The sequence below is a fragment of the Bombina bombina genome, chromosome 2, assembly GCF_027579735.1.
Source record: "Bombina bombina isolate aBomBom1 chromosome 2, aBomBom1.pri, whole genome shotgun sequence".
NCBI lineage: Eukaryota > Metazoa > Chordata > Amphibia > Anura > Bombinatoridae > Bombina > Bombina bombina.
Window position 1 is genome coordinate 875,470,051 of NC_069500.1, and position 20,656 is coordinate 875,490,706.

At 38.7% G+C, this 20,656-nt stretch overlaps 1 protein-coding gene across 3 annotated transcripts in view; it reads left to right on the plus strand.

Annotated features, from left to right (window-relative positions):
- Positions 1 to 20,656, plus strand: part of PSD3 (pleckstrin and Sec7 domain containing 3) — a 1,090,324-nt gene that overhangs the window by 273,615 nt on the left and 796,053 nt on the right. Inside the window, exon 1 of one of the 3 annotated variants that reach the window (XM_053703213.1) lies at positions 809 to 1,463. The exons of the other annotated variants lie outside the window; for them this stretch is intronic. Within the exon in view, the coding sequence (XP_053559188.1) occupies positions 1,396 to 1,463 (68 nt within the window). The 5' untranslated portion in view covers positions 809 to 1,395. Of the gene's footprint in view, positions 1 to 808; positions 1,464 to 20,656 lie in introns of those variants that run through there. 3 annotated transcript variants of the gene reach the window in all.

Genomic DNA, 20,656 nt, shown 5'->3' on the forward strand with positions numbered 1-20,656 from the left:
AAAGTTAATTGTAATACATGTAATTAATTAATTTATATTAATATCTTAAGGTGTTTAATGTCCCTTTAAATACATTGGCATAACCGAAAAGTGCATAACAACAAGACAAGGCAATATCACTTTCAAATGAGCAGCAGATTTTTTTCAGACAAATTTTAAAATTTGTTCCATAACGGCGCCTCCAGTATCATGTGACAGTAATCAGCCAATCACATACTAATATATGCATACAATGTGAACTCTTGCATATGCTCACTAGAAGCAGGTGCCTCTAAAGACTGCGCACAATTTGATAATGGAAGTAAACTGGAAAGTTGTTTAAAATTATACGCTCATGTAAGTTTAATTTTGACTTTAGTGTCCTTTTAAAGGGGTAACGGCCACCCAGTTAAACATACACCTAAAAGGGTGCATATATATAATGATTTTTAAAAGGAAGCAATTAAACTATTTCACGTCAATGCTTAAAGGGACGTAGAAGTACAAAGTATTGTACTCTTAGAGTTTATTGGGGTGTTGATTGGTAGCTACGCTCTGTGTAGCGTGAATGCAGTGTACTACCTACCAATCAGTGCTTGGATAAGCTTTGGTGCCAGTTTTGATAAGGCAGTACTTTTTCTCAACTCTGCTTATAAGTAATTGCTTCACAGTAGTATGTTGGAGCTGTACAGTACTATCATACTTTTGATTTTGGTCAGGGGTTCTGGACCTCCAGAGATTTCGGAAATACATTTCCCATGGTGCTCAGCCAGCACTTCAGCATGAGCATTATGGGAAATGTAGTTCCAAAACCTCTAGAGGGCCACAAGTGATGACCCCTAGTTTAGGTCCTTTAACATGCATGTATTTATAGTACCTTTAACTAAATCAGATGATGTCTATTCACACGTACTGGAATAACTTAGAATATTAAGCCAGTTTTATACAGCGTTTTTTGTTTTTTTGTATAGCAAACTCTAATAGACTGGGACTGCAAAGAGACAGAGACTTAGAGACAAATGGACAGAAACAGGTGTGCAAGGGAGAGAGCCTTGGCCTGAACTGGAATAAAGGGACACACTGTTCTCTGCTTTAGACTAGTTTAGCTACACAAAATATACAATTTCTCATTATAGGTTCCATGTGTACAAAGCAATTGTATTTCAGGGAGCTGCTGTGCAAGTGGTGAAGCTCATTCTAACTGCTTTTTAGCTGTTGGGAACCATGCTCGTAGTCAGTGCAATACTTTCTGTTTCATGGAGCATAATACATTTCTACAGTACGATTCCATGATCAAGCAGGAAGCTAGGTGTTGTGTATCTGCCGTGCTATGTAGGGGTGGGTAAGTTCCTATTTTGCTAGTGGAGAAACGTGAGTGAAAGTGCAATGTAGAATGAAGATCTTATAACTCTACCTATGGGCTCGCTGGTGTCAAGGTGCTTTTGTCATGATGACCAGTCAGATGGGGACAGCCAATCCAATCAGTAAGTAACCGGTCTTAAAAAGATCCAAAACCCTTTTTATTCCTGCATAACATAGTGCTGTGATATTATCTGTTGAAATGGGAGAGATGTCTAGTTGTGTAAAGCATATGTGGACATAATATATAGGAGCCTGCTGCAATTAAAATGTAATTAAACACCTCTTATTTGTATCTAAATATTGTGCTTTACCCAACAATACCTAGAGAGGCCATAAAGGAAAGTTTTCAAAATGCTGCAAATTGCTTAAACCAACTATACATTTTGCAGCCTTTACAGGTTATAGAATTTGCTTGTAGTCTTCTTTAGGGAGTGAGGGACAAAGTACAATTTTTTTACATACAGGTTAATAGCAGCTATAAGAAGCTAGACTGTTTAGGTGCCAGAGACAAGTAACCTACATAGCAATAAAGTTCACTTTCCAAAAATGCGTGAATCAGAAGTCACTGTATTATTTTACATTTGTGCTGTAAAGTGCTATAAATAATTTAATTATTCTGTTTTGTATTAAGATATATTTATTATTATTTGAAACAATCTGTATTGAATTATTATCTTGTACAAAAAGTGTGTCTGGCTCTTAAAGGGACAGTAAACACTAAAAATGTTATTGTTTAAAATGATAGATAATCCCTTTATTACCCATTCCCCAGTTTTGCATAACCAACACTGTTATATTAATATACTTTTTATCTCTGTGATTACCTTGTATCTAAGCCTCTGCAGACTCCTTATCTCAGATATTTTGACATTCTTGCATTTTAGCCATTCAGTGTTGACTCCTAAGTAACTCCATGGGCGTGAGCACAATGTTGTCTATATGGCACATATGAACTAACGTCTTCTAGCTGGGAAAAACTGTCAAATGCATTAACATAAGAGGCGCCCTTCAAGGGCTTAGACATTAGCATATCAGCCTACCTAGGTTTAGCTTTCAACTAAGAACAACAAAAGTACAAAGCAAATTTCATGATAAAAGTAAATTGGAAAGTTGTTTAAAACTACATGCCCTATCTAAATCATTAAAGTGAATGTAAACTTAACAAGCCGTGAAAACGGCATAAGTTTAATTAATTAAATTGTTTAAATTTATGTATTTTCTTACATTTTTATCTTTTAACTGCACCGCCGATAAGCGCAGCTCTCCTCTCCGCCATACTGTCTAATTGATTGACAGATGACGGTGCTTCAACCAACTAATCGTGGTTTTCCTCCAGGCCGTGACTTTATGCAAAGGGAATGAACACCCCATGATTAGTTGTTTGAAGAATCGTCATCTGTCAATCAATTAGACAGTATGGCGAGCGGGAGAGCTGCGCTTATCCGCGGTGCAGTTAAAAGATAAAAATGTAAGAAAATACATACATTTAAACAAGCCATTTCATGGCTTGTTAAGTTTACATTTACTTTAAAGTTTAATTTGGACTTTACTGTCCCTTTAAATTTGAAATAAATTTGTCAACCCACTGTTTGAGGGGGTTTTTAAAGCAGGAAAACCTTGTTTAAGTGGTTCCTTCATCTGCTGAAAAATAAGGTTGTGTTCTAGTGAAAAAAAATTGCTATATTTAGTTAGGGTATTTTTTAAACAAATTCCTTTGGTTTTTATTAAGTGTTTAACTCTCTTGTGCCATTTAATATAAGGATTGGATACAGCTGGTGAGCAAACAAGTAGCAAGCATACATGCATATGCCCCTCACTGGGGATATCCTCATCTGAAACTAAATGAGGGCTTTTAAGGGATGCAGCTTTAAAAACAGTAAACACATAAGAATTAAAGGGAATTTGTTTAAAAATAAGTGTTACACATTTCACAAAGGAAAAAAAAGGCTCTGGGATTAGCATAATAATATCATTTGTTCTGGCCATCACTATAGGGGCAAGTGAATGAGCACATTATTATTTTTTTTTATTTTTAAAGGGACAGTCTACACCAGAATTTTTATTGTTTTAAAAGATAGATAATCCCTTTATTACCCATTCCCCAGTTTTGCATAACAAACACAGTTATAATAATATACTTTTAACCTCTGTGATTATCTTGTATCTAAGCCTCTGCAAACTGCCCCTTTTTTCAGTTCTTTTGACAGACTTGCAGTTTAGCCAATCAGTGCCTGCTCCCAGATAACTTCACGTGCACGAGCACAGTGTTATCTATATGAAATACGTTACACTAACACCCTCTAGTGTGAAAAACTGTTAAAATGCATTCTGAAAAGAGGTGGCCTTCAAGGTTTAAGAAATTAGCATATTAACCTCCTAGGTTAAACTTTCAACTAAGAATACCAAGAGAACAAAGCAAAATTGGTGATAAAAGTAAATTGGAAAATTGTTTAAAATTACATGCCCTATCTGAATCATGAAAGTTTTTTTTTGGCCTAGACTGTCTGTGTTTGCTATGGTTAGATGGTAGGATGCTGTTTTGTGCTGATTAGTGAGGGCATTTACCATGAATGTTTGTAGGATTATTATTTTACCCATTAGGTTTACAGTATCATTTTGTAGTCAGACGTCATATGGCAGGCAATATAATTTTCTCTGTTTATTTTTGTGATAAACCAGAATTTCTGGTGGTCACCAAACAAAATCAAAACCAGCGTTTTTTGTATGTATTAATACCAGCGTTTTTTGTATGTATTAATATGTATTAATATGTATTTTTGTATGTATTAATACTATTTCTGTAGCGCAAAAATGATATGGATCTCTGTTTAGGAAGGTACAGGTGGACAAGTTCCCTCAACACAGGGATCTTTCCCCCACAATCATGATCAGTAATGAAGCATCAGATGCAAAATTTAAAATGCTCATTAACTTCAATTGCGCTCAAGCGATCGCGTTTACTATCAACTTGTAATACGCACTACATCTGACGCACGCAAACAGCCGCAATAAACCGATATCGCTTGCGCTTAACTGTGAGCGTGCCACTCATAAGCTGGCTCAAAATGTTTCTTTCATCACTCTGATAAAGCATACCATTTTAAACAGCTTTCACATTTACATCTATTATCAAATTTGCTTCATTCTCTTGGCATTCTTTTTTGAAGGAGCAGCAATGCACTACTGGAAGATAGCTGAACACATTGGATGAGCCAATGAGAAGAGGTATATATGTGCAGCCACCAATGACCAGCTAGGAGCGCACCTAAGCATACCTAGGTATACTTTTCAACAAAGGATACCAAAAGAACAAAGCAAATTAGATAAAAGAAGTGAATTGGAAAATTGTTTTAAAGTTGCATGCTCTATCTGAATCATGAAAGTTTAATTTTGACTGTTATGTTAAAGGGATATGAAACCCAAACATTTTCTTTTTTGATTCAGGCAGAGCATACAATTTTTAAAACATTTCCAACGTATTTTTATTATCAAATTTGCTTTGTTCCCATTGTGTTCTTTGTTGAAGAAATACCTAGGTAAGTGTCTGCGGCACTGCATGGCAGGAAATAGTGCTCTTGTAAATTGATAACGTTCTTGCAGAACTGCTGCCATATTGTATTAGAGACACGTGCACACTCCTGAACTTGCATCCGTGCTTTTCAACAAAATATAGCAAGAGAATGAAGAACATTTCTTATTAATAGTAAATGAGAAAATGTTTAAAATGGCATGCTCGGTCTGAATAATGAAAGAAAAATTTTGTGTTTCACGTCCCTTTATGACATTGGATAGAAAAAAAAAACACGTTTTTGTGGCTACTGAATGCAAGTATTATTAACTTGTAGAGTAACTTTGCTTTTTTCCTTAAAATATTAATTTGTCAATTTACTAGGACAAAGGAGTTTGAAAATGGCCTTAGTTGAAGAAAAACAAAGTAGCGTTTTGTTAATAAATATGTAAAATGTGAGCTGTGGCACACAGCTGAGAATATGACATGAATATGGCTTCAGTATTGACGTGAATGCCGCGCACTGACAAATACAACCGCTACTCTGTTTTACCCTTTACAATCAAACATTTTTGACCCTTAGCAGCCGAAAAAATAAAATTAATTCAAATTGTGACAGCTTTCCACTTTAAAAGGGACAGGAAACAAGAAATGCCACTACATATAATTCAACGTTTTCTGTTACAAACTCAGTGCTTAATGTCCCTTTAATTATTTTAAAAATACCATTCTGAATATGCAAAAAAATAGACAAATTGCTTTAATGCCTCTTTAATGTTACAGATTATATATGCTCTGTTGTATAATCGTATTGAAAAGGGGAAGCATCTTTAGATACAGGGAACTTCTGGAATAAAACTCACACAGTGACTACAGGATATGGACTTTGCTCAGTTAAGAGATAAAACAATGTTGTTGTTTTTCCTTTTTTTAATTTTCTTGCTCTGTCTGAATCATTAAGTTAATTTTGGCTTTAGTGTCCATTTAACCCCTTAAGGACCAGCGACATACATTGTACGCCACTGGTCTTTTTATGGCGATTGTGTTAATAGCCAATATTTCTGAAGACCAGAAGGGTAGAGTGAGGGTATAATAGTGCGCTATTAGAAACAAGAAAACCCTTAACGACCAGCGACATACATGGTACGTTGTTGTCATTAAGGGGTTAAAGTGGGATTAGTTTTTTAACTCTTACATTAGTAAGATTTAAGTGCACTTGCCAACATTAAAAAACAAAACAAAAAAAAACAGGGACACTGCAGTAGAGCTATCGTGTAAACAGTTTACGGGAAATTGACAACATCTTATAATTTTTCAAATAGCACAGAATATTAAAGGGATAAGAAAGTCAAAATTAAATTTGCATGATTTTGATAGAGCACGTAATTTTAAGACACTTTTAAGTTCACTTCTATTTTCAAACGTGCTTTGTTTTCTTTGTATCCCTTGTTGAAAAAGAATACACACACATTCTACACTAGTGGGAGCTAGCTGCTTATTGGTGCCTGCACTACATTTGTACCTTGTGATTGGCTAACTAGTTATGTTCAGCTAGCTGCCAATAGTGCAATGCTGTTCCTTTAGCAAAGGATAACAAGAGAACAAAGCAAATTTGATAAAGGAAGTAAATTGGAAAGTTGTTTAAAATTGTATATTCTATCCAAATCGCGAAAGAAAAATTTTGGTGTTTCCTGTCCCTTTTAATATAGTATTATTCAATTTCATTTGTGAACTACAGGAGATTAACAAATGTCAGTTCACAAAATAAGATATACTGTATTATATTTTTTCCTACTGGGTATAGAACAGGAGACTCAGATGAAACAATTATGCTAACAAATACACAATTATATATATATATAAAAAAAATTGAATACATAATGCATTTTTTCTTCCCTATTAGAAAAAAAGAAGCAAAATGATCAGTGGTTGATGATAGCAAATATTGAAGATTTGCCTTTAACCGCACACTGTAATTCAGGAAGATTGTTTTATGTTGAAATCGCTTTAGTAAAACTTTATGTTGCTGTTTTAAAGGGAAGTGTTTTTTTTTTTTATTATTCACTGTTAATGCACCTTCAAATTTCTTTATATAGCACAGAATATTTAGTAAAACTTAGAGATGTATTTCTGGAAATTTTGAAGCCATGGGAAAGAAAACAAAACAGTTTTTTTTCAGGAAAAACTGTAAATTGCTCTGTGAAAATGTTTCCAAATGATGGATTAAAAAATAAAAATGTTGTGTCCAGATTACAGGTAAACATTATGCTGTGATGGGTGTATTAGTAGTTAAAAAATGGTCATGAAGATAAACTAATGGTTTAAAATATGGTTACATTTTCAGAATTCAGAGGAATTTAAACTCTTGCCTTTCAATTAAGGCCCAACTGAAAACTAAGGGCCAGATTACAAGTGAAGTGCTAATTAATACTCCCGCTTGAGCGTAAACCGCGCTAGAAGCTTTTTGCGTTCGTCGGGTTGCACTCGTATTATGAGTTGAAAGTAAAACGTTTTCTGTCGTGCGTTAGCCCAAAAAGCTAAACTTACAATATTGGGTGCGTGTTCACGTACTCCCCCATAGAAGTCAATGTGAAAAAAGTGGAAAAAAACACCCTACTTGCACGCAAAACCGATTGCATATTCTCATTTGCACTAACCCAACATGAAAATATTAATATTTCACATTCCAATGTTCTTCACGTACAGGGATATGTTCTATTTATTCGTATATATATATATATATATATATATATATATATATATATAAGGGCTGTGCAATATACCGCAGATGCGGTTTTAAACTGCAATTAGCCGCAGTAATTTAAAAACCACGAGAGTCCGCGTTTTTTTGGAATTAAATTTTTTCTTTTACTCTGATCATCATGAAAACGGAGGAGGAGTCCTCCAGGCTTCTTTTGTATGAGGGAGGATGAGAGGCGGACCCGAGAAGCCCGCAAAACGGCCATTTTTCTGCAGAGTATGTGGGAGCAGCGGCAACAGCCCTTTAGCTGGGAGTGTGGCGGTGGTCAAACGGTGGTGTGACTGTGGTCAAACGGTGGGGTGGCGGTGGGACATGCGCTCAAAGTTGTGACTCTAAAGTGAGTAGTATTGTACAAAAAAATTAAAGGGACACTGTACCCAAAATTTTTCTTTCGTGATTCAGATTGAGCATGACATTTTAAGCAACGTTCTAATTTACTCCTATTATCAAATTTTCTTCATTCTCTTGGTATCTTTATTTGAAATGCAAGAATGTAAGTTTAGATGCCGGCCTATTTTTGGTGAACAACCTGGGTTGTCCTTGCTGATTGGTGGATAAATTAATCCACCAATAAAAAAGTGCTGTCCAGAGTACTGAAACCAAAAAAAAAGCTTAGATGCCTTCTTTTTCAAATAATGATAGCAAGAGAACGAAGAAAAATTGATAATAGGAGTAAATTAGAAAGTTGCTTAAAATTGCATGCTCTTTCTGAATTACAAAATAAAAAATTTGGGTTCAGTGTCCCTTTAAGTGCCACTGCCTTTTTTTTTTTTTTTAATTATCTTCTGTGACGCATAACATATTTGATTCCATTGCATTCCCTGATAATTGAGTGATCATCAATTATCATAGTATGAGCAATTAAGTGTGTAGTAGTAGTAGTGTCCAAAAACTTTAAAGTGTTTATTTTTTTTATTAACTTTTTTGACGCATAACATATTTGATTCCATTACATTCCCTGATAATTGAGTTGAGTGATCATAAATCATCATAGTATGAGCAATTAAGTGAGTAGTAGTGCTATTCATTTAGCTGTGTGTGCATTGTACTACCTTTACTGTACTTATACACAAATCATACTGCTGTAAATTCAGCACTTTTCAGGTTTCTCCATGCATTCACCGCTTCATATGTTACTCATACCACAGCTAGACTGGCTGCCCAATAAAACATGGACAATGTAGTATGAAATGGCCATCTAATTTCATTTCAATTAGCTTTGTGTGTCTTGAGTTCACTTGTTTGTATTATGTACTGTAACTGTTCTTAGTATTCTGTTATGTACTACATAATAGCTGTGTGATATAATATGACAGGCAGTGTAGGATGTCAGGATTGACCTTGTCAGTGCCACATCCCCCATGTTTGCCTGGACAGTCACTCGTCTAAATGAATATCACATGCAGCAGTGTGTGCATTGTACTACCTTTACTTATTGTACTTATATACAAATCATACTGCTGTAAAGTCAGCACTTTTCAGGTTTCTCCATGCTTAAACTGTACTGCTTTATATGTTATTAATCATATCACAGCTAGACTGACTGCCCAAGAAAACATGACAATGTTGTGTGTCAGAAGACCTAAGAACTGACTAGTGTTTAGTTGTAACCACAGCACAGGCAGCTAATTTGATTTTAACTATTTTGTGGTTTGTATTTTTTACGCTCCTAGAGTGTATTGGCCATTGAGAAACATGTACATTAAGATTCTGTACTGTTAAATAAATTTTACTGAAAAATTAAGGTGTTTTAGTAATCTTAAAATAAAATCGCAAGTTGAATCGCAAACCGCGTTTTTTGGGTCGAAAGCCGCAATATTTTTTCCCCCATATCGCACTGTCCTAATATATATATATATATATATATATATATATATATATATATATATATATATATATATATATATATATATATATATATATATATATTTTACATGTTTTCATCTACTTAACTGCAAAGGGCTCCAATGCACAGATGTGTATATATATGTCTATATATGTATACATATGTATTTATGTTTTTATATGTGCATATATGTCTGTAAATGCATATATACACATATATATATATATATATATATATATATATATATATATACATACAAACATACATATACATCTTTAGACATGTGTATGTATGTATCTCATTGTTAAAGCCCTTTGCCTGCCTTTTTCTTTTCTAACACCTGAGATCTCATATCTTTGAGCCTTTATAACTTTTGTGTGCAATTTTTTAAAATAATTTTTATTACATAGTGTTATTATGAGTGTAAGTGTACTTTGTAATGTATTTTTGATGTATTTTGCAAGACAGTTAACCAGAGCGATGAGGACGCGATAATCATTCTAGTGTAAATAGCGATTGCGCTCAAGCGATCACGTTTACTTGCAACTCATAATACCAGCGGTAAACCTGAAAAGCGCAATGATACTCCAAGTTTCATATAACTGCATGTAGTAGAGACACTACTATAAAGAATAATATGCACAGATACTGATTTTAAAATCCAGTATAAAACCTTTTACAAACATAAATAAGAACAAAACAATATGAGGGGATACACTTCTAGATCTCAATTAAAGCTACTCCTAAAAAAATATAACACCTTCCTCAAGATGTAATAAAGTTAAGAAACAACAAACAGTATAGATGAGCACTAACCGAAAAAGCAAATTGAGATAAACGCTATTATAAAATAGCGGTATGGTTTTACTGAAGATAAGGACTAATAAAACCCAAGATGGATAATGAAGCGGCATATGTAGAGGATAAGGTAAATTTTCCACTTTAATATGAGAACAAATTAATATAAAAACATATACCATATAAAATATACCTTGCAAGGTAAAAAAATAAAAACAATAATAAAATGTGTAAACTGCACATATACATATTATTAAACATATAAGACCGATGGGATTATAATGTACACCTCGGTCTGCTAAATATATAATAGCCAGAAGAGTCTCAACATCGAGGTGACAAAGGTTAACAGTACCTTATAGAGATAATGGAGCCGGACGTTCCGGCCTATAAAACTTGCTGGCAGGTAAACAAATTTCACCAATATGACTGGCGATGTTGAAGAAAAAAGCCAAGATGGTTCCGAGTCACGTGACCAGGTGTATAGTTACGTGGTTGGTTTGCAATAGTTGCTCCACAACTTGGGATTGGTCTGGAGATGATGTCTGTTGCTCCGCAATCCAAAATGTGGGATTGGTCTGGAGATGATGTCGTCTGTTACCTTGACTCAATCCAAGGCATGTGATTGGTGAAATAACAGCTGTGTAGAATACAGAGCAGGAGATAGGTTCAATGTCGGCTTTACTCACTCTGATGCGTGAGGTAGATTCAGGTGATGTCTGTTCACAAACCCAGTTAAAGGGTTGGTAGGAAACTCCATAGAGTCAAAATCCTGCTTGGCAGATAGTGGGCTTGGGTTGCAATGTGTGAGCCCAAATTGATTCAGCTTCAAACAGACTATGTTTGTATCTATGAATGGTATGTATGTATGGGGTACTTGTAAAGCGCGGCTAATCACCCGCAAGGGTCTCAAGGCGCTGCTCATTTTATGGACTTCAGAAGGATGAAAGGCTGAGTGGACCTGCCGGGGATCGAACCTGCAACCCTCGGGTTGCTACAGAGCTCAGCCACAATGCATTAGCATGCTGAGCTATCTGTCAAACAGAAAAACACTGTGAGATCCTGCCAGTCACCAATTATAATGTGATCTGTGCCGAGGACTCCTATTGTAGTGTATATCAAATAGTTCCAAACATAAAACAGCCCTTATAGCAAAAAGCAAAGTTCCAACTGGGGAGGGCTATTCAAATGTTATGTAGATCCAAGTAAGTCAGTGAACTCTCTACCGGTTTCAGTCCAGGTGGCCTTTATCAAGAGTCAAGGTAACAGACAATATCATCTCCAGACCGATCCCACGTTTTGGATTTCGGAGCAACAGACAACATCGTCTCCAGACCAATCCCACGTCTTGGATTGCGGAGCAACTATTGCCAACCACGTAACTATACACCTGGTCACGTGACTCGGAACCATTTTGGCTTTTTTCTTCAACATCGCCAAACATATTGGTGAAATTTATTTACCTACCACCAAGTTTTATCACCCAGAACCTTTCCGGCTCCATTATCTCTATAAGATACTGTTAACCTTTGTCACCTCAGTGTTGAGACTCTTTTGGCTATTATATATTTAGCAGAACGAGGTATACATTATAACCCCATTGGTCTTATATGTTTAGTAATATGTATATGTATAGTTTACACATTTTATGATTTTTGTTTTTTATTATTTTATATGGTATATGTTTTTATATTAACTTGTTCTTGTATTAAAGTGGAAAATTAGTTTTACCTTATCCTCTCCATATGCCGCTTCATTATCCATCTTGGGTTTTATTAGTCCTTATCTTCAGTTAAATCATACAGCTATTTTATAATAGCGTTTATCTCAATTTGCTTTTCTTTTACAAACATACTTAGAAGCTTTAGGCTGGGACACCCAGCGAAAGAGGCTGGGAAAACAGGAAGAGCGGACACTTCCCACTCCCACCTTCCCTGCATATGAAAAGACCCTTTAGACAAACAGGAGCAAACAAGAGTCTTTAGACCTGGGTCTACTTCTGATACTTTGGGGCTTGGTTATGAGTCTGAAGATCAGCACAATGTTATTTAAAAAATCCGCAAAACTATACATTGTTACAAAAACACTCCAGATGGGCAATATAAATGGATCATCTACAAAACATTCATGCAAAGAAAAATCAAGTGTACCATGTACCTTTAAAGGACCACTAAATAAATTAGAATTGTATAATAATAAAACAATGCAAAAGCACTTAGTATAAATTTTAAATTGGCAGAAGACTTTTTTTAATGGCAAATTTCAAAGTAATTACTGTTTTCGGTCTCCCTGCATCATGTGACAGCCATCAGCCAATCACAAAATGCACATATATGTATACTGTTAATTCCTTCACATGCTCATTAGAAGCTGGTGCCTCAGAAAGTGTGCTTATAAAAAGATTGCACACATTTTGATAATGGGATTGTATTGGAAAGTTGTTTAGAATTGTGTGCTGTATCCGCAACATAAAAGTTTAATTTTGACTTTAGTGTACAAAAATGTCTATAAAAACTATAGACATAAACATTGTAATATACAGAGTTTGATTAACTACTGTCTTCAGTTTGTTATGGACAGGGTTAACAAAACCCGCCACTGTCATCGACTTTGTCACAGGCAGGGCATGACAAATTATGTCCTAATATTTTTGTGGCTTAATTAGTAATCTAAAGACATCAGACATCACACCCCAATGTTTAAAGGGACATTATAGTTGACTTTTAAGTACTAGTGACCCTGCAACTCCATGTGTAACCCTTACAAAGGAAATAAACATTAATAAAGGATAAAAAATTAAAGTGTTTTCTTCTTAAAAGGGAAGAGTACACAGCTGCATTTATTACTTTTGGGAATTCAGAACCTGGCCACCAGGAGGAGGCAAAGACACCCCAGCCAAAGGCTTAAATACCTCCTCCACTTCCCTTATCCCCCAGTCATTCTTTGCCTTTTGTCACAGGAGGTTGGCAGAGAAGTGTCTGAAGTTTGTGATAGTCTCTTATGGAGGGTAGTACTCTTCACAATGGGACTGGAGTTTTTAAGTAGTCCTGTCAGCCTCTCAGTGAGAGCATGGATGAAAGTTAGAGTCCGGAGATTCAGGGGAGTGTCTTCCTGCGAACCCATCCCGACTTATATTAACAGGTCCTTGGTAATCAGCGTTGACGAGTTTCGCTGCCTACCTTTCTCCACTCAAGTGCATGTCAGAAGCGAGGCTACTATCTGTCACACTTGAAGGGCCATGTTCCTGTTCCACGGCGTAGATTCTGGTAAGATCGTTTCATTTTATTTCAATATGAGATGTATTGTTAAAATTACAAGGTAGGGTCCCAGTGGGACTCCTTTTATCTTAAATGAGGAATTATGGGTTAATATCTCCTGAGGGGGGTTAATGAACAGGGGGATTTTAATCATGTTTGTTATGTGATTCTATCTGCAATGTGTAGCTATACTTAGGCTCACAGCCTTTTACGGAACATAACGGCCTTCTTTTAATGACGTAATCTCTCCAGATTGTGCGCCCTTTTTGTGACTGGCACGGTGCACCTCGTGACGGGTGAGGTTACGTTGGTTTTCTCCAACATAGGTGTGTCCGGTCCACGGCGTCATCCTTACTTGTGGGATATTCTCTTCCCCAACAGGAAATGGCAAAGAGCCCAGCAAAGCTGGTCACATGATCCCTCCTAGGCTCCGCCTTCCCCAGTCATTCTCTTTGCCGTTGTACAGGCAACATCTCCACGGAGATGGCTTAGAGTTTTTTGGTGTTTAACTGTAGTTTTTATTATTCAATCAAGAGTTTGTTATTTTACAAAAGTGCTGGTATGTACTATTTACTCTGAAACAGAAAGGTGATGAAGAGGAGTGTTTGTAAGAGGAAAATGATTTTAGCAACCGTTACTAAAATCGATGGCTGTTTCCACACAGGACTGTTGAGAGGAATTAACTTCAGTTGGGGGAAACAGTGAGCAGACTTTTGCTGCTTGAGGTATGACACATTTCTAACAAGACGATGTAATGCTGGAAGCTGTCATTTTCCCTATGGGATCCGGTAAGCCATTTTTATTACATAAGAAAAAAAGGGCTTCACAAGGGCTTTTAAGACTGTAGACATTTTCTGGGCTAAAACGATTGATATATAAACATATTTTATACTTCATAGCTTTGAGGAATTATTTTATTCTTGGGAATTATGTAAAATAACCGGCAGGCACTGTATTGGACACCTTATCCTCTAGGGGCTTTCCCTAATCATAGGCAGAGCCTCATTTTCGCGCCTCTATTGCGCACTTGTTTTTAGGAAGCATGACATGCAGATGCATGTGTGAGGAGCTCTGATACACAGAAAAGACTTTCTGAAGGCGTCATTTGGTATCGTATTCCCCTTTGGGCTTGGTTGGGTCTCAGCAAAGCAGATACCAGGGACTGTAAAGGGGTTAAATATAAAAACGGCTCCGGTTCCGTTATTTTAAGAGTTAAAGCTTTCAAATTTGGTGTGCAATACTTTTAAGGCTTTAAGACACTGTGGTGAAATTTTGGTGAATTTTGAACAATTCCTTCATACTTTTTCACATTTGCAGTAATAAAGTGTGTTCAGTTTAAAATTTAAAGTGACAGTAACGGTTTTATTTTAAAACGTTTTTTGTACTTGGTTATCAAGTTTATGCCTGTTTACCATGTCTGAACTACCAGATAGACTGTGTTCTGTATGTGGGGAAGCCAAGGTTCCTTCTCATTTAAATAGATGTGATTTATGTGACACAAAATTTAGAGAAAATGATGCCCAAGATGATTCCTCAAGTGAGGGGAGTAAGCATGGTACTGCATCATCCCCTCCTTCGTCTACACCAGTCTTGCTCACACAGGAGGCCCCTAGTACATCTAGTGCGCCAATACTCCTTACTATGCAACAATTAACGGCTGTAATGGATAATTCTATCAAAAACATTTTAGCCAAAATGCCCACTTATCAGCGAAAGCGCGACTGCTCTGTTTTAGAAAATACTGAAGAGCATGAGGACGCTGATGATATTGGTTCTGAAGTGCCCCTACACCAGTCTGAGGGGGCCAGGGAGGTTTTGTCTGAGGGAGAAATTTCAGATTCAGGGAAAATTTCTCAACACGCTGAACCTGATGTGATTACATTTAAATTTAAATTGGAACATCTCCGCGCCCTGCTTAAGGAGGTGTTATCTACTCTGGATGATTGTGAGAATTTGGTCATTCCAGAGAAATTATGTAAAATGGACAAGTTCCTAGAGGTCCCGGGGCCCCCCGAAGCTTTTCCTATACCCAAGCGGGTGGCGGACATTGTAAATAAAGAATGGGAAAGGCCCGGCATACCTTTCGTCCCTCCCCCTATATTTAAGAAATTGTTTCCTATGGTCGACCCCAGAAAGGACTTATGGCAGACAGTCCCCAAGGTCGAGGGGGCGGTTTCTACTCTAAACAAACGCACCACTATACCCATAGAAGATAGTTGTGCTTTCAAAGATCCTATGGATAAAAAATTAGAGGGTTTGCTTAAAAAGATGTTTGTTCAGCAAGGTTACCTTCTACAACCAATTTCATGCATTGTTCCTGTCACTACAGCAGCGTGTTTCTGGTTCGATGAACTAGAAAAGGCGCTCAATAAAGATTCTTCTTATGAGGAGATTTTGGACAGAATTCATGCTCTCAAATTGGCTAACTCTTTCACCCTAGACGCCACTTTGCAATTGGCTAGATTAGCGGCGAAAAATTCTGGGTTTGCTATTGTGGCGCGCAGAGCGCTTTGGCTAAAATCTTGGTCAGCGGATGCGTCTTCCAAGAACAAATTGCTTAACATTCCTTTCAAGGGGAAAACGCTGTTTGGCCCTGACTTGAAAGAGATTATTTCTGATATCACTGGGGGCAAGGGCCACGCCCTTCCTCAGGATAGGTCTTTCAAGGCCAAAAATAAACCTAATTTCCGTCCCTTTCGCAGAAACGGACCAGCCCCAAGTGCTACGTCCTCTAAGCAAGAGGGTAATACTTCTCAAGCCAAGCCAGCCTGGAGGCCAATGCAAGGCTGGAACAAAGGAAAGCAGGCCAAGAAACCTGCCACTGCTACCAAGACAGCATGAGATGTTGGCCCCCGATCCGGGACCGGATCTGGTGGGGGGCAGACTCTCTCTCTTCGCTCAGGCTTGGGCAAGAGATGTTCTGGATCCTTGGGCGCTAGAAATAGTCTCCCAAGGTTATCTTCTGGAATTCAAGGGGCTTCCCCCAAGGGGGAGGTTCCACAGGTCTCAATTGTCTTCAGACCACATAAAAAACAGGCATTTTTACATTGTGTAGAAGACCTGTTAAAAATGGGAGTGATTCATCCTGTTCCATTAGGAGAACAAGGGATGGGGTTCTACTCCAATCTGTTCGTAGTTCCCAAAAAAGAGGGAACATTCAGACCAATCTTAGATCTCAAGATCCTAAACAAGTTTCTCAAGGTTCCATCGTTCAAAATGGAAACCATTCGAACAATTCTTCCTTCCATCCAGGAAGGTCAATTCATGACCACGGTGGATTTAAAGGATGCGTATCTACATATTCCTATCCACAAGGAACATCATCGGTTCCTAAGGTTCGCATTCCTGGACAAGCATTACCAGTTTGTGGCACTTCCGTTCGGATTAGCCACTGCTCCAAGAATTTTCACAAAGGTACTAGGGTCCCTTCTAGCGGTGCTAAGACCAAGGGGCATTGCAGTAGTACCTTACTTGGACGACATTCTGATTCAAGCGTCGTCCCTTCCACAAGCAAAGGCTCACACGGACATTGTCCTGGCCTTTCTCAGATCTCACGGGTGGAAAGTGAACGTAGAAAAAAGTTCTCTATCTCCGTCAACAAGGGTTCCCTTCTTGGGAACAATAATAGACTCCTTAGAAATGAGGATTTTTCTGACAGAAGCCAGAAAATCAAAACTTCTAAACTCTTGTCAAGTACTTCATTCTGTTCCTCTTCCTTCCATAGGGCAGTGCATGGAAGTAATAGGTTTGATGGTAGCGGCAATGGACATAGTTCCTTTTGCGCGAATTCATCTAAGACCATTACAACTGTGCATGCTCAGTCAGTGGAATGGGGATTATACAGACTTGTCTCCGACGATACAAGTAGATCAGAGGACCAGAGATTCACTCCGTTGGTGGCTGTCCCTGGACAACCTGTCACAGGGGATGAGCTTCCGCAGACCAGAGTGGGTCATTGTCACGACCGACGCCAGTCTGGTGGGCTGGGGCGCGGTCTGGGGACCCCTGAAAGCTCAGGGTCTTTGGTCTCGGGAAGAATCTCTTCTCCCGATAAATATTCTGGAACTGAGAGCGATATTCAATGCTCTCAAGGCTTGGCCTCAGCTAGCAAAGGCCAAATTCATACGGTTTCAATCAGACAACATGACGACTGTTGCGTACATCAACCATCAGGGGGGAACAAGGAGTTCCCTGGCGATGGAAGAAGTGACCAAAATCATTCAATGGGCGGAGACTCACTCCTGCCACTTGTCTGCAATCCACATCCCAGGAGTGGAAAATTGGGAAGTGGATTTTCTGAGTCGTCAGACATTTCATCCGGGGGAGTGGGAACTCCATCCGGAAATCTTTGCCCAAATTACTCAGTTGTGGGGCATTCCAGACATGGATCTGATGGCCTCTCGTCAGAACTTCAAGGTTCCTTGCTACGGGTCCAGATCCAGGGATCCCAAGGCGACTCTAGTAGATGCACTAGTAGAACCTTGGACCTTCAAACTAGCTTATGTATTCCCGCCTTTTCCTCTCATCCCCAGGCTGGTAGCCAGGATCAATCAGGAGAGGGCATCGGTGATCTTGATAGCTCCTGCGTGGCCACGCAGGACTTGGTATGCAGACCTGGTGAATATGTCATCGGCTCCACCATGGAAGCTACCTTTGAGACGGGACCTTCTTGTTCAAGGTCTGTTCGAACATCCGAATCTGGTCTCACTCCAACTGACTGCCTGGAGATTGAACGCTTGATCTTATCAAAGCGAGGGTTCTCAGATTCTGTCATTGATACTCTTGTTCAGGCCAGAAAGCCTGTAACTAGAAAAATCTACCACAAAATATGGAAAAAATATATCTGTTGGTGTGAATCTAAAGGATTCCCTTGGGACAAGATAAAAATTCCTAAGATTCTATCCTTTCTTCAAGAAGGTTTGGAGAAAGGATTATCTGCAAGTTCTTTGAAGGGACAGATTTCTGCCTTATCTGTGTTACTTCACAAAAAGCTGGCAGCTGTGCCAGATGTTCAAGCCTTTGTTCAGGCTCTGGTTAGAATCAAGCCTGTTTACAAACCTTTGACTCCTCCTTGGAGTCTCAATTTAGTTCTTTCAGTTCTTCAGGGGGTTCCGTTTGAACCCTTACATTCCGTTGATATTAAGTTATTATCTTGGAAAGTTTTGTTTTTGGTTGCAATTTCTTCTGCTAGAAGAGTTTCAGAATTATCTGCTCTGCAGTGTTCTCCTCCTTATCTGGTGTTCCATGCAGATAAGGTGGTTTTGCGTACTAAACCTGGTTTTCTTCCGAAAGTTGTTTCTAACAAAAACATTAACCAGGAGATAGTCGTGCCTTCTTTGTGTCCGAATCCAGTTTCAAAGAAGGAACGTTTGTTGCACAATTTGGATGTAGTTCGTGCTTTAAAATTCTATTTAGATGCTACAAAGGATTTTAGACAAACATCTTCCTTGTTTGTTGTTTATTCTGGTAAAAGGAGAGGTCAAAAAGCAACTTCTACCTCTCTCTCCTTTTGGCTTAAAAGCATCATCAGATTGGCTTACGAGACTGCCGGACGGCAGCCTCCTGAAAGAATCACAGCTCATTCCACTAGGGCTGTGGCTTCCACATGGGCCTTCAAGAACGAGGCTTCTGTTGATCAGATATGTAAGGCAGCGACTTGGTCTTCACTGCACACTTTTACTAAATTTTACAAATTTGATACTTTTGCTTCTTCTGAGGCTATTTTTGGGAGAAAGGTTTTGCAAGCCGTGGTGCCTTCCATCTAGGTGACCTGATTTGCTCCCTCCCTTCATCCGTGTCCTAAAGCTTTGGTATTGGTTCCCACAAGTAAGGATGACGCCGTGGACCGGACACACCTATGTTGGAGAAAACAGAATTTATGTTTACCTGATAAATTACTTTCTCCAACGGTGTGTCCGGTCCACGGCCCGCCCTGGTTTTTTAATCAGGTCTGATAATTTATTTTCTTTAACTACAGTCACCACGGTATCATATGATTTCTCCTATGCAAATATTCCTCCTTTACGTCGGTCGAATGACTGGGGAAGGCGGAGCCTAGGAGGGATCATGTGACCAGCTTTGCTGGGCTCTTTGCCATTTCCTGTTGGGGAAGAGAATATCCCACAAGTAAGGATGACGCCGTGGACCGGACACACCGTTGGAGAAAGTAATTTATCAGGTAAACATAAATTCTGTTTTTCACTTACGTATGCTGACTGTGTGCGACCGAGAGAGTCTATCTCGTGGGTTGTCTTGTTCTCAGGAGGTGGTGAGTGCCCCATCCATTGGGGATGTCAAAGTGTGCCAGTTAGTTTTGTATTCTTGTAATCCCAAGATTATGGAGAATTCTGATATACTCGACACGGATGCCTCCGATACGGAGGATGTGTCATGTGAAGAATATGAAATGGCCCAGGTAATCAATGTCCATCAGTTATGTTACGGGTGCCGTTCTAGAGTACTCTCTTCTCTGGAATCTGGGAGTTTGAGCCATCCACCTCCGAGGTTTCCATGACCTGTGAGGTGCGTTCCCAAGACCCTTTCCCAGCTACGCACGCAGGTATCCCTATGGCCTTCACTCCTTCTCCGGAGAGTGGCTTATTTCCGCCGGAGGTTACGGCACGGTTCCGCATGGTCATTTCTATGGCGCTGTCTCATTTATATCTCCCAAGTGAAGTGTTTCTTCGATATTGTCCGTGCTCTGTTAACCAAGGCCCGTCGAGCGTGGGATCGTCCGATTCAGTTTGGCCTTCTGGGGAAATGTTGTCCCCTGATGCTTCAGGGGCCCCAATCTCGGAGTCAGGTTCTTTTAAGATGTGTTTTGGCAATGCTAGAGGATCATAGTCCTAGTGGGCAGAGGGATCCGAGGCCTTAGAAACTGGATGGCAAAATGGATATGACGTTAGGGGATGAAGCAATCTCCTTATCGTCTTCATTTTATGTTTATTTAACCTTTTGAGTGCTGACGGCTCCGAGCCGTCACTAGCACTCTCCCACCTTGAGGGAGATCTGGGGGCTCCTACCCTGGCCGGGACTTCCCGTTTTGCGTGGTGACGTCATGCGAAATAACGTGATGACGTCACTGCGCAACTTTATACTTAACAATGTATAGGAGCAGGGGGCATGCTGCTTAGAAGCCTGTATCT